This window comes from Leucoraja erinacea, chromosome 9, assembly GCF_028641065.1.
Source record: "Leucoraja erinacea ecotype New England chromosome 9, Leri_hhj_1, whole genome shotgun sequence".
NCBI classification, from domain to species: Eukaryota; Metazoa; Chordata; class Chondrichthyes; order Rajiformes; family Rajidae; genus Leucoraja; species Leucoraja erinaceus.
Window position 1 is genome coordinate 22,206,678 of NC_073385.1, and position 14,171 is coordinate 22,220,848.

A 14,171-nucleotide genomic window follows, 5' to 3' on the forward strand; every position below is an offset into this window, starting at 1 on the left:
TTCCTCGTGGAGGGATTTCCAGATGCAACGTACACAAATGATGAAGAAAGTAAAATGTGGCAGTGGCAACTTTTCTTTCCTCTTGTGTCTAGTTTAGTTTGATTTTATTTACTGTCACATGTTCCGAGGTAGAGTGAAAAGATTTTGTTGAGTGTTATCCAGTCAGCAGAAAGACTACTGCTTTAAAAAACTCTTCATCAACTCTTCGAATCTCCATTTCCTGGATCAACGTTTTTTTTGCCTGGTCATATCTTTGGTGGCTATAGTTTTCTCAAGCAATTTGTCTAGCATCTTAACTTTGTAAAGATATACCAAATTGTAGGGATATACAAGAAGAGATGCATCAACAGAGCCATCTCCATCATCAAAGACCCTTACCACCCATCGCATGACTTTTTCACCATCCTCCCATCTGGGAAGAGGTACAGGAGCATCAGCTGCAAAACCAGCAGGATGCTCCTCAGCTTCTTCCCACAGGCTATAAGACTGTTAAATGAACTTTCCCCCCTGCCAAGTATCGCGCACAAACCCCCCACACTGCAGCAGAGCCACTGTTGTGCCGCTGCCGGTCGGAACGGCTGTTGAATGTTATTGAATGTTATTAGAGGGTTAAATTGTTCATGACATGTATTTTAATTTTAATTGCTATTTATTTTGTAACGAAAACTGAATGGACACTGGTTGAGAAACGTTTTTTTGTTTCCTCTGAGTATGCGAATACTCAGGAAATGACAATAAAGATTTACAATATTACAATATTACAATATTACAATAATTGAACAAAACTTCACACTAGGCCACGTAAACAATATTATGATAGATGACTAAAAGTTTGATCAGAATTGGTCAAAAACATATATTTTTTAAAGTGTGTGAAGCGTTATAGGAGAAGCAGCGAAGCAAATGACAGCATTAAATAGATTGTAGAAAACAATACGATTGGAATGCGATTCCAAGATGAATCCCCAGGAACTGCATTCTGCATCCTGAGATGAGTTGGATATGGCAATGGTGACTGCATTGATTCTAGAATGGTTCTCCTACATTGGACAATAGAAAATTTCACCCCACTGTTTGCAAAAGGCAGGAGAGTTAAACGTGGAACTATAGACAAGTTAGCCTGACATCCGTGTTGAGGAAAATGTTAAAGCTTTTATCAAGAATGTGATAACATGGTGCTTCTAAAACCATATAACCATATAACCATATAACAATTACAGCACGGAAACAGGCCATCTCGGCCCTACAAGTCTGTGCCGAACAACTTTTTTACCCTTAGTCCCACCTGCCTGCACTCATACCATAACCCTCCATTCCCTTCTCATCCATATGCCTATCCAATTTATTTTTAAATGATACCAACGAACCTGCCTCCACCACTTCCACTGGAAGCTCATTCCACACCGCTACCACTCTCTGAGTAAAGAAGTTCCCCCTCATGTTACCCCTAAACTTCTGTCCCTTAATTCTGAAGTCATGTCCTCTTGTTTGAATCTTCCCTATTCTCAAAGGTTGTCCACATCAAATCTGTCTATCCCTCTCACCATTTTAAAGACCTCTATCAAGTCCCCCCTTAACCTGCGCTCCAGAGAATAAAGACCTAACTTATTCAACCTATCTCTGTAACTTAGTTGTTGAAACCCAGGCAACATTCTAGTAAATCTCCTCTGTACTCTCTCTATTTTGTTAACATCCTTCCTATAATTGGACGACCAAATAAGAACATAAGAAAATAAGAACAGGATTGGGTAAAATCAACATAGGTTTATGAAATGGAAATCATGTTTGACAAGTATGTTACAATTGCCTGAGGTTGTCTATTCAAGAGTAATTGAGTCATACTGCCATACATCATGGAAACAGGCCCTCCGGGCCAACTGGTCCATGCCGACCAAAATGCCCCATTTAGGCTAATCCCATTTGCCCGTTTGGCCTATATCCCTCTATATCTTTCCCATCCATGTAAGTTTCAAAAGTCTTTTAAAAGGGGTCTGGGGGCTCAGTTACTGAGAATCATTGACTGAGATCAATTAATTTCTCTACGTTAAGTGAATGAAGGATATAGGTTATGAAGTAAGGAGCAACTCCTTATGTTCCCATTTGCTCAACAATTCTCTTTTCCTCTTTAGTCAAAGATTACTTCCATTGGCCATTTCACCAATTCTGACAAAGCCCTATGAGATATTTTGCCTTGAAAGAATTTAGATCAAGAGTTCAAGAGTTCAAGAGACATTTGTTATCATATGCACCAATTGGTACAGTGAGATTTGAATTACCATACAGCCATACGAATAAATAGAGCACAATACATGATTGTGGAATCTCATGTAGATAGGGTAGTAAAGAAAGCTTTTGGTGTGCTGGCCTTTATAAATCAGAGCATTGAGTATAGAAGTTGGGATGTAATGTTAAAATTGTACAAGGCATTGGTGAGGCCAATTCTGGAGTATGGTGTACAATTTTGGTCGCCAAATTATAGGAAAGATGTCAACAAAATAGAAAGAGTACAGAGGAGATTTACTAGAATGTTGCCTGGGTTTCAGCACCTAAGTTACAGAGAAAGGTTGAACAAGTTAGGTCTTTATTCTTTGGAGCGCAGAAGGTTAAGGGGGGACTTGATAGAGGTCTTTAAAATTATGAGAGGGATAGACAGAGCTGACGTGGATAAGCTTTTTCCATTGAGAGTAGGGAAGATTCAAACAAGAGGACATGATTTGAGAATGAAGGGACCGAAGTTTAGGGGTAACATGAGGGGGAACTTCTATACTCAGAGAGTGGTAGCTGTGTGGAATGAGCTTCCAGTGGAAGTGGTGGAGGCAGGTTCGTTTTTATCATTTAAAAATAAATTGGTAGGTATATGGACGGGATAGGAATGGAGGGTTATGGTCTGAGTGCAGATAGATGGGACTAGGTGAGAGTAAGTGTTCAGCACGGACTAGAAGGGCCGAGATGGCCTGTTTCCGTGCTGTAATTGTTAAATGGTTATATGGTTTAGTCACTTTTCAGAACGTGCTCCTCAAGATTTGATAGTCACATAGCTGACATGAAAGCGTGAAGGGGTCAGGACGTATTTCTTCTGTTTAGGCTTTTCTTAGTTAGAAAAATGTTTATCTGACTGGAAGATGACATTTTATTTCATTGCCACTGGTGTGGAAAAGATCTGCATTATTGTTTATTTTGCATTATTCTCGAAACAGACCAATCGCATCAGGTCAATGAGTTGAGTTACTCCCCCGCTAAGTTACCCCAGCATTTTGTGTCTATCTAGCATCAGGCCAATGATTCAGTTCTGGATAAATGAGAAACCAAGAGAATTATAAGATGCACAGGAGGAGTGGGAAGAACAGATGCAGTCCATAAATGAAGGTTGTCTGGGTACTAGCCTAAAGTGAGAAATATAAAACTCAAGTTGCAAATGTGAGATGTAATTGAGGAGATAGAAAAACTGAGTTTATCTTATGGGGTGATGAAATTGTTCTAGAACTGACCCGTGTAAAATGTAAAATCCTGACTCAATATTGAATTTAAGCAAGCAGCTTTTTCTGTTTCTGTCAGAACTGGCCCATTCTGACACTTGAACTCTCACTTTTCCATTTCTCTTAAAGGAACATTGACATTAAATCTGTTTCTCTTTCCACAGATGGTGACTGATCTGCTGATTGACTTTGTTTCAGATTCCCAGTACTTGCTGTTTTGCCTTTAAGCCTTTATTTCTGTCCACTCCAATCCACATATGCCGGACATTACTTTTAATTGTACGAAGTATAAAGTAAATGACTGGTCACTGCATGTTAAATATTGCTGGAGAGTGTTGTTTGTTTCTTTTAATTTTATGTGAGTAATATCTACTTTTCCACAATAGTACCCCAGGGTCTCAACACAAAACATCACCTATCCTTGTTCTCCAGAGATGCTGCCTGACCTGCTGTTACCCCAGCACTTTGTGCCCATTTATGTATTAATCAGCATCTGCAGTTCCTTGTTTTTACATTTTAGTTTTTTTTTAATCTCTTCTTACTGGGACTGTGCCCTACTGACCCCATTAACATGCCACCCTGTGCTCTCCATACCCCAATCAACTGCAGACAAACCAGTGATAATACTGCAAGCTGATATCGGGTAACTTTGCACAGATCATGCAGTCTCTATTTCATTATGGCAGCTGATGTTGATACTAACCTACAGAAAGCTACATTAATGGAAAGTACTTGTGGGGGAAAAAACAGATTTTTTTTCCACAGGATATTAGAAATACTTGGCAAAATCACCTGATTTTTCTGTGCTAGCACATCATTATTTTCAGTTCAAATCATTGATGCCAGTTTCATCGGGATCGGAACCAAAAGCAGAAGGTAGCAAATGCCTCTGTTTATAAGTTGCTCTGTTGTTTGGAGCTGGCCAATCAACTTCAGCATCCAATACATTCTCAGATGGTTTCTGGTTTTGTTGTCGAGAGCACATTCATTGGACCTCTCCACTATCCGGTAGATTTATTGATGGATTCTGGTGCAATATGTTCCTAGTTGTTTCAATGGCTGACAAATTTACAGGAAACCTCTGGTTGCTGGTCAGTGAAACATTATACTTGGAGAATGCATTTCTGTGTACAGTGCTGAAAATCAGTCAATTTGTTGCTGCACTGAAAAAAGTATACTGTATATTCAACATGTTTACAGATAAATCCCACTGGGCAAGAAACAGAACATCCATTATACAGACACAGCAAGGAGAGAAGATTAATAACATTACCTATTTCCATTCAGATCCTTTAGCAATTGAACCACATTTACAATGGTGCTCATTCAACACATTCAACAGTTTTAACTAGCATTCCAAATTATTGAAGATCATTTGGATTTGATTTTGTTTAGTTTTGTATTGTGAGTATGAATATGCATTGAAGACTTTGTTGCATAGTTTGTTTGTGCATTCTGAGCATCGCATAGATTTATCAGTTGAACTCATTTATCATTTCCAATGCAAATATTTACACCATAACTGTCACACCACAGTGTACTATGTGTTTACAAGCTAGCAATCAGGTTACTGCAACCCATGTGGCATTTTCTCAAAGTTGTAATTTTTAGGACAAGCTCCAACTGGCTCCAAATATATTCCTTTTTCAGTAAATTATGAGTACTTTACTGATTTATCAAAGCCCAAACATGTTGCAACATATCTCATGACTTTAACCTGCTTCTGAAACTCCCTATCAGTTTACAATCGTAGAATTGTTGCAGAGCAGAGGACAGCTATTCGGCCCATTTAGGCTATGTTAGTGCACAACATCTCCTCTCACATTCGGCAGCATTTAAACCTGCATATCCTTCACTAAAAGAAGTTTCAAGCTAATTACTGTCAGGATCATCTGACAGTCATCAGTATTTGGCTCTTGCCAACTCTGCAATGCTGTTCAAAACTAGATTGTGGACAGGTAACGTACAGGAGAATAACAATTGGAAGAACAGCTTATTGTTTATAATCTTGAAAGTCCCTTCGACAATTGGATGATGGGAAAAGTTAAATTGCAATGAATAAAGGAAGTGAAAGTCTGTTTGTAGGTTATTTGGCCTCTGTAAACTGCTCCTAATATATTGGGAGTGGATGAGAAAGGGTAAAAGAGCTAGTGTGAGCAGGCGATCGCTGGTCGGCGTAGACTGAAGGGTCTGTTTCCACGCTGCATCTTTCAATCAATTAATTCAATGTCAATCAGGTCTGTTACAGTAATCAACCTCTTTCAAACTTTGCAAACATTCAGTGCGCTAAGTTGAATGTTTTTAAAATGGGTGATAAAGAGCTACCAGACCTTTTTTCAAAGAGAAAGCAGAACAGAAGAGGTTGCATTCATTTAGAAAATAACTGACACAATAGAGGCTGGCCTTCTTGCCCATGGAAACCTTTATGCTTCCAAGTGATTCACCGCTGACAGTAAAATGATGCAGACCAACTCCTTCATCTCCCAATGGCAGTGACACAGGTTTCAGTCTTACCTGTATATAACTTTCTTATTGTGCAGAAAAATGAGTGCTGAGGTAATTTCGGCAGCGTAGAATTGGGCGCGTATTTCATCGAATTTCCGTACTTGTTGAATCTGGAACATTAAGTCTCCCCCGTTTACATACTCCATCACAAAAAATAGCCGGTCCTGCAAGAGATAACACAAATTGTTCAAAATAGTTTCGCTGAACTGTGACAGTTGCGGCCCACTCTTGAGCTCAGAACCTTCAAGCCTCCGTCTCAAAACTTATGATACACAAACCTAGGTAGTCTCTCCACTGTGGAATTGCTCCGCCAAATAGAACCCATCTTTTGGATGAGACACTAAACTGAGGTTCCACTGTCCTCTGAGTTTATAAGGAGGCAAGGGTGGTACTATTTTTGCCACTATTTTTGAGGGTAACATACTGTTGCAGCTAGTATAGCTGCTGCCTCACATATCAAGTGATGACCAGATGCCTGGTCTGTGAGGTGGAGAGATAAAACAGAGAGGCAGCAGTGTTGGTGCAAGGGACATTTTGCAGATCAAGACTTGCCCACTTGTGGGGACATCTCCCCATTGCCATCACCCTTCTTTCCCCTCCTAGATTCCCCCCTGACTAATTTCAGGATTGTTTACTTCAATAAGATCACCTTACAAAGGTTGCTGAGAGTCAGCCTGCCCACCAGTGAATAGCCAGTGGTACTTGTCCCAAGGGCTTGATCAGGCCATGTGATGACCGCTCGAGCAGACTCAGTGACCATTTCGCTGAACACTGCCGAGGTGTACGGGATCTCCCGGTTGCAAACCATTTCAACTCCCCTTTCTATTCTGACCTGGGCCTCCTCCATTGACAGATGAGGCCACATGGAAATTGGAGGAACAGCACCTCATATATGTCGCTTGAGTAACTTACAACGCAGCAGTGTAAATGTTCAATTCATTAATTTTAAATAACTTCTCCCACTTTCCTCCCCTCCCCCCTTGCCCCCTTCCTCCACCCTTGTCGTTTAACCAATTCCACAGATCGCCACAATATATTCCTCTTGAGATCACACCTTCCCTAGCCAACAATTGGGCCACATGGGCACCACTCTGCTGCCGACCCTGATTTGTCCTGGTCTTTTTGTGTCTCCAGCTCTGCTCTCCCCCTCGCCCCCCCACTTTCAGTCTGAAGAAGGGTCCTGACCTGAAACATTACCTATCCTTTTTCTTCAGAGATACTGCCTTGCCCACTGAGTTACTCAAGCACGTTGTGCCTATCTTTGGTATAAACCAGCATCTACAGCTCTTTATTCAAGTGATGAGGTCGCTTCTCCCACACCCTCATGACAGAAACAGCCCCAGTTCACCTGGGTTGCACTCTATTCATTGAAAGACAATGCTGAAGAAGACCAATAGCTGGTTCCAACAGTAGTCACACAACATTTTTTTTAGAAGTACGAGAGGGGTTTATTTAATTAAGCTGCTTTTCTCCCCGAAACAGATGTGCCTATTGACTATTAGAATTCACCATTACTAACAAAATGACAATAATTTTCCTCAAATCTGCCTGCATTCATCTGCAATCCTTTGATGTTCACCCTGTAATTTACGCAGGGTCTTACACCTAATACATCATCATTTTCATGACCTGCAGCTCTGCAAAAGGTAATGGGTACATTCAACAGTTGCTTGGCAGTGGGCCAACAAACATTTTGCCTGCTAATGGAAAGTTCAGTAGCAGGTCAAGTTGAGTTTATTGTCCTATATATAAGTATGGTGAGGTGCAGGTACAATGAAAATCTTGCTTGCAGCAATAGCACATGCACATAGCCACAAACAACACACAAAATATAAATCATACATGAATTAACCATACATTCTACAAGACAATGAAAGAAAAACACTGCATAAAAAAAAACAAGACATTATTGCAAAGGAATTAGACAATAAGTCAAAGATAGTGCAAGAGATGATCCATTGTCTCTTGTTGGTGGTGGTGTGGGATTTCAGGCATCTGTATCTCCTGCTCGATGGTGGCAGCTAGATGTGGGCATGGTCCGGATGGTGGGTATATGATGGACGATGTGTTCTTAAGTCAACGCCTCATATAGATGCTTTAGATGGGGAAGAGGGCCATTCCCCTCAAGGACCGGGCTAAGTCCACCACACAAGACTATTGTGTTCCTGTACATTGGAATCACTTTATCTAGCTGTGATGCAACCAACATGTGAGGCCCAAGACATTGGTACTAACTAGGGCTTAAATGAACAAATCTTTTTATACACATGCTTTGACACTGTGGATGGATAAAGGACATGAAAAAAAGGACTTGATGCCACAAGTAGCTACGACTATCATCACGGCCTGCTACGACCTACCTACGACCTCGTGACCTCGACGATGCTGCGAGTACGAGTCAAGGGCAAACTCGGCCGAGGTCGTGAATTAGGTGGTGAAAGTGGGACAGGCCCTTAACAGCACATGCAACGCCGGAGACCCGGGTTTGATCCCATCTACAGGTGCTGTCTGTACGGAGTTTAGACAATCTCCCCGTAACTGCGTGAGTTTTCTCCGAGATCTTCGGTTTCCTCCCACATTCCAAAGACGTACAGGGTTGTAGGTTAATTGGCTTGGTGTGAGTGTAAATTGTCCCTAGTGTATGTAGGATAGTGTTAATGTGCAAGGATCGCTGGATTGTGCAGACTTTGTGAGCCGAAGGGCCTGTTTCCATGCTGTATCTCTAAACTAAACAACAGATCCTTCCCCAATGAGCTTACTGCTCATTGTGATGAGGAGGGGAGGGGGGGGGGGGGGGGGTTAGTGAAATGACATAACCTGCCCAAATTACCTTGGGTTCACCTTCACCCATGGTCATCATTGCAAATATAGAATTTGGTTCATCTAAGAGTGAACCCACAGAAAGCAACTGCCCGGATGTAGTCCCTGGCGGTGTCCTCAGAACCTGCCCAGACTAGCGGGGAGGAATGTTCATGAACATCTTCTACTCTCTCTACTCCAATCCCACTAACCAAGAAGCCCACTGTCATCCCAAAGAATTTATACATTAGAGACAAATGTCCAGTGGCTCCAACATCCATCACTATGAAGCGCTTTGATACGCTGGTCTTGGCACACGCCAACTCCATCCTCCCGGACAGCCGTGATCCACTGCAATTCACCCACTGCTGCAACATATCCATGGCAGATGCCATTTCCCTGGCACTACCCTCATCACTGGAGCATCTGCATAATAAGGAATAATAAGTACGATCTACGTCAGACTCCTATTTATTGACTATACTTCCATCTTCAACTCCTAATTGAAACAAAACTCATCTCCAAACTCCAGGACCTAGGAGTCAGAAAACCTCTTTGCAACTGGATCTTCGACTTCCTGAGCTGCAGACTGCAATCAGTTAGAATAGGTGACAGCGTCTTCGCCGTCTTCTCAGCCCTTTAGTACACTCCCATTCCCAATCATGTAGTCAAGTTCTACTGCAACTCCACCTACAGGTTTGCAGATGACACCGCAATAGCAGGCTGGATCACAAACATCAAGACAGAGCACAGAAAGGAGATGGTTGATATGATATTAGGGAATCAACCGCTCCTTCAACGTTTGCAACATGACGGAGTTGGTCATTGACTTCAGTCAACGAGGCGGAGTATGTGACTGTGTGTGTATCAGTGGTGCTAAGACTGGACTGGAGGGCGGCAGCTTCGACCACCCCGGGCCACGGTGTTTGAGCCGGCCCGTTTGCGGGGTTCGGTGAGCCGCGGGACTGTTTGTGCCATCGCCCGGTGGGGAATCGCCTCAGCGCAGAGGGAGAAGAGGAGGGAAGAGACTGCAGCCCTAAGATTTTTGCCTCCACCACAGTGAGGAGGTGCTTGGAGGATACACTGTGGTGGATGTTAATTTGTGTTTAGTGTTTTTTATTATTGTATTATTGTATGTATGACTGTAGGCACGAAATTTTTTTGAATTGAATTGAATTGAATTTTTTTGAATTGAATTGAATTGAATTCCTTTACTGTCATTCAGACCTTACGGTCTGAATGACAGTAAAGGAATTCAATTCAATTCAATTCAAAAAAAGATGGAGAGGGTCAAATACTTTAAATTCCTGGATATAAACATCACCCAACAATTTGGCTGTTCCAACCACATTGTCATTGTGGTCAAGAAAGTAAGAAGAGGCCTTAATTTTCTCAGAAGGATGAGGAAATTCTGCATATCCCCAACGACTCTTACTTTTACCAATGTAGCATAGAAGAGATAGATATGCCATTTATTGTCACTATACATCTAGAAAGCATCCTATCCAGATGTGTTATAGCAAGGCATGGGAAATGCTGTGCTCAAGACCACAAGCAATTGCAGAGTTGTGAACACATCCTACCGACCAACCTCCCTTTTATTGACTCCGTCTACAATTCCCGCTACCTCAGGAAAGCAGCAACATAATCAATAACCACTCACAGACCGTTCATTCTCTCTTCTCCCTTCTCCTGCAGGCAGAAGATACAAATGCTTGAAAGCATGTACAACTGGACTCAAGAACAGCTTCTTTCCCACTATTATCAAACTCTTGAACACTCCTCTCACTCGCAAAGATGAATTCTTGATCTCGCAACTCTCATTGCACTTTATAATCTGTGCCTTCTGCAGACGTAACACTACATACTACATTGTTTTTCTTTCATTTTTTGCACAATCTTGATGTATGTATATAGTTATGTGTGATATGATTTTCCTGTATGGAATACAAGACAACATTTTCTTTGCATCTCAGTAAATGTGACAATAATAATAAAATGTAGATTTCCTCCCACATCCTAAAGAACCTAGGTTACATGGCCATTGTAAATTGCCTTTTGATATGTTGGTGACTGATAAAATCTGGGAGGTGTTGATGAGAATAAAATACACGGGTTAATGTGGGATTATTGCAAATGGAGATTGATGGTCAACAAAGGCCACAGTAGGCCAAAGTTCCTGTATCCATGTTGTGTCTTTGCAGCCAGCAAAGATTCATTGATTTTTTCTGTCTCAGCAACCATAGATGCAAGAAAAATGAACATGTGGTCTTCATTTACATCGTTTGCAGTAAAAAAAAAATTCTGCATATTCAATCCAGGGCTCAAATGAATTTATGAAATGGTCTAAAGTACCAATTGTCCCCATCTCAGCATGAATATACTATGACATGTTGATGTAAGCACAACATTTGAGTCAATGAAATCCAACACAACCTTGTTGAACTACGGTACTTCACCACATCCAGTGAACCTGGTTCAAATTTTTATGAAAACCACGCAACAATTATTCCTAAAATTATCCTAGTCTTTAATCTGTCATAATTGGACCATTCAATATAGTCAAACATTGCATAAATGCAGCACTTATGATGAAGCCATATAAACAAGTACTGCACTATGCAAGAGGAGACTTTTATTTTGTACACTATTGGGCTTGGATCACAATAAGATCATACAAACAAGATTCTAACTGGTTCTAAAGCCCATGCACAGATTATCATTGGCAGGAATAAAAGTTGTCTGTCAGAGGCTTAGTGCGAATGTCGTTAAGATTAAACACTCAATGTGCTTTATTTTCTGGTCACAGTTAGCACTTGCAACACATGCATAGCTGACCCTTCACTTTCCTGCAATGGTGTTATGAATCTTCTATTAAAACCAGTCTTTATCCAGTGGTAATCCCATAATAGTACCGGGCCACTTCTTCTGGGATATTGTCCGGCAATGAACATCTAAACTATAGACCATTATGTGCAATTACAGGCTTTCAGGATTCTCAGCAGTATGAAGAAAAGTATTTTTGGGAAACTAACAACACTGGATGGACTGTATGGAGTGGTATTCAGTGTGAAAGTATTTCAGAAATGTAGACGGTAGGGAACCATAATCAAAAATAATGGTTACACTTAGAGGAGTGAGAGCGTTACTGACAGGATATTGTCATTGACAAGTGAGAGGCAGCCACTGGCCCTCCGTGAACGCTGGTCGCTGCAAGGGAACGAGAGAATTGTGGATACAGCTGACAACGTTGTAATCTGATGGTCGATATTTGCAAACTGCATGAATAGCAGTATTTATTAATGCAATATTTTGTAAACTCTGAATTTGTAATAAAAGCTCTTTGTTAAGAAAAAAAGAGATAGTCCCTGTCAGACCCATCTCATTACTGGTTTCCATCCCAAGGTTTAAATTGAACCAAAGATAGACACAAAAACCTGGAGTAACTCAGCTTCCGTCCGTCCATCCATTCATCTATCAATCTATCTATACAAAACTAAAACTCTGATCTTGTTATCTTCCGGTTTGGCGGTCATTATATTTGCGCAAAAATGGTATGCGATAGTGCCACAATTTTCCGCCAGCTTACTCACTGTTCCCTTGTGCTGCGATTGCATCAAGTTCGTTCTGATCGGTGGAAGCTGGTAAGAGTTATCGAGGTTTAAAAGTCTTAAAAACTGCGCATGCCATTCAGTGCTGCCCGGATTGGTCCCTTCAACTATCACTTCGCGGGACGGTCTGCCCCTTCATGCGCTATTGCGTCTTTACTGCAGCTGCGGGAGGCTCTGAATGGCCGGCGGAGGTCTCCAACCGGACACAATTTTCGGATGGAAGGACCGGAAACGGCCCGACCCAGCCCGACCTGACCCAGCCCCTGCGCGGAATCGCTGATGTCGCCAAATTGAAAGCGGAGACTTTGATTCCGGCGTAGGATATCGACCAGCGTCCAGCGACCAGCGACCGCTGTGAGGCCCCATCGCACCTCCCCTTCCCCTCTTGTCCCCCTCGCTGGCTTCTGCCCCCCTCCCCATGATACCGCATTCTCCCCCATGGCTCTTCCCCGTCTTTTCTCCGAGCTCTCTCCCCCTCTGCCCCCACGTCCCTCCACCCCACACCCCCCTCCCTCCCCACAACGCTCCCCCAAAAACCCCCCTCCCCCCCACCCCTCCCTCAGCCACCCCTCCCTCCCACACACCCCTCCCAACCTCCCCCCTGCCCACACACACCCCTCTCCCACGAACGATGGGTCACAAACTTAAACAAAAAAGCACCTCGGCCCACAGCCTATTCAGCACTTTATATCTTTTTGTGCCAGGAGTTTGACTTAGTGACAATGAAAAGAGGGCAATATACCTCGCATTGTGGCTACTGAATACCAGCAACAAAAAGAAACGCTGAGATTCCATAGTCCCAATGCAACCAAGTGGTAGAGGTCATGATTTTAATTGAATGTGTTAAGGAGGGTTTAGCAAGTAAATGCAGTACGCCTGTGATGGTACACACGTCCAGCAGTTCATCCAGCAGGTTGTATGTTGCTCCAGATGCCAGCATCTGCAGTCTCTTGTGTCTCCAGTGTCTTGTGTCAAATATACTGAGGATGAAGGGCTGCTTTCCACCCTCAGAAACCTTGGATTGTCCTCAACCCTTAACCTATTCTGCTCAGAAGTGTAAGCAATGCAATAAAAACAAAACAATGTGCCACTAAAACACACCGCCAGTTGTTCAGAAATGAAGGTCAGCTATTATTGCAAATTTTGTAACAGAAAGGTCTATGACAGGATTACGACTGTTATTACAAGGCCTTGTTTAATGCTGATGATTTCACATTCTCCACAGACTATGACCTGACCAGCCTCTCCACTGATGTACTAAATAATGCAAAGTACACACTCAGGCACTGTTCCTGGCTGGCAGCCAAGGGAACTTGATCTCAGTAATCAACAAATAATGTCAGTGCCTTACTGCTGGCAAACAGCCCAGTGGTCTGGGGAGAAAAACAAAAGGGCATAGTTCTTCCTTATTTACACAGAGGGGCTAGTGAGTACAGAATGAGCCATGGTTCAAACAATGATACTGAGAAGCACAGACAGTTCCAATGGTGTATGCAGGCAACAAGAATAGAGCCTGTCTAATCTGTTTACCCCCTTAATTGTGTGCCATTCCCCTTCTGAAAAGATGCAGTTTCCCACAACCCTGCAATGGGAATGATATAAATGTAACTGTCAGCAGATAGTTCCTCGTCATTCAGGCCAATGAAAGGAGCTGAGTTATTAACAAGAATAATTGTTTATTAATGCACATCATTCAGCTTTTGAGGTATAAGCACTAACTAGATTTAAAATGAAATAGAAATCATTTGATATGATTAAAATCAAACTTTAGTTTGAAAGG

At 42.1% G+C, this 14,171-nt stretch overlaps 1 protein-coding gene across 1 annotated transcript in view; it reads right to left on the bottom strand.

Moving 5' to 3' along the window:
• LOC129700114 (protein kinase C eta type-like) overlaps nucleotides 1-14,171 on the bottom strand; it is a 197,897-nt gene that overhangs the window by 34,772 nt on the left and 148,954 nt on the right. The window contains exon 10 of the mRNA XM_055640312.1: nucleotides 5,991-6,145. Within this exon, the coding sequence (XP_055496287.1) occupies nucleotides 5,991-6,145 (155 nt within the window). The remainder of the gene's footprint in view (nucleotides 1-5,990; nucleotides 6,146-14,171) is intronic.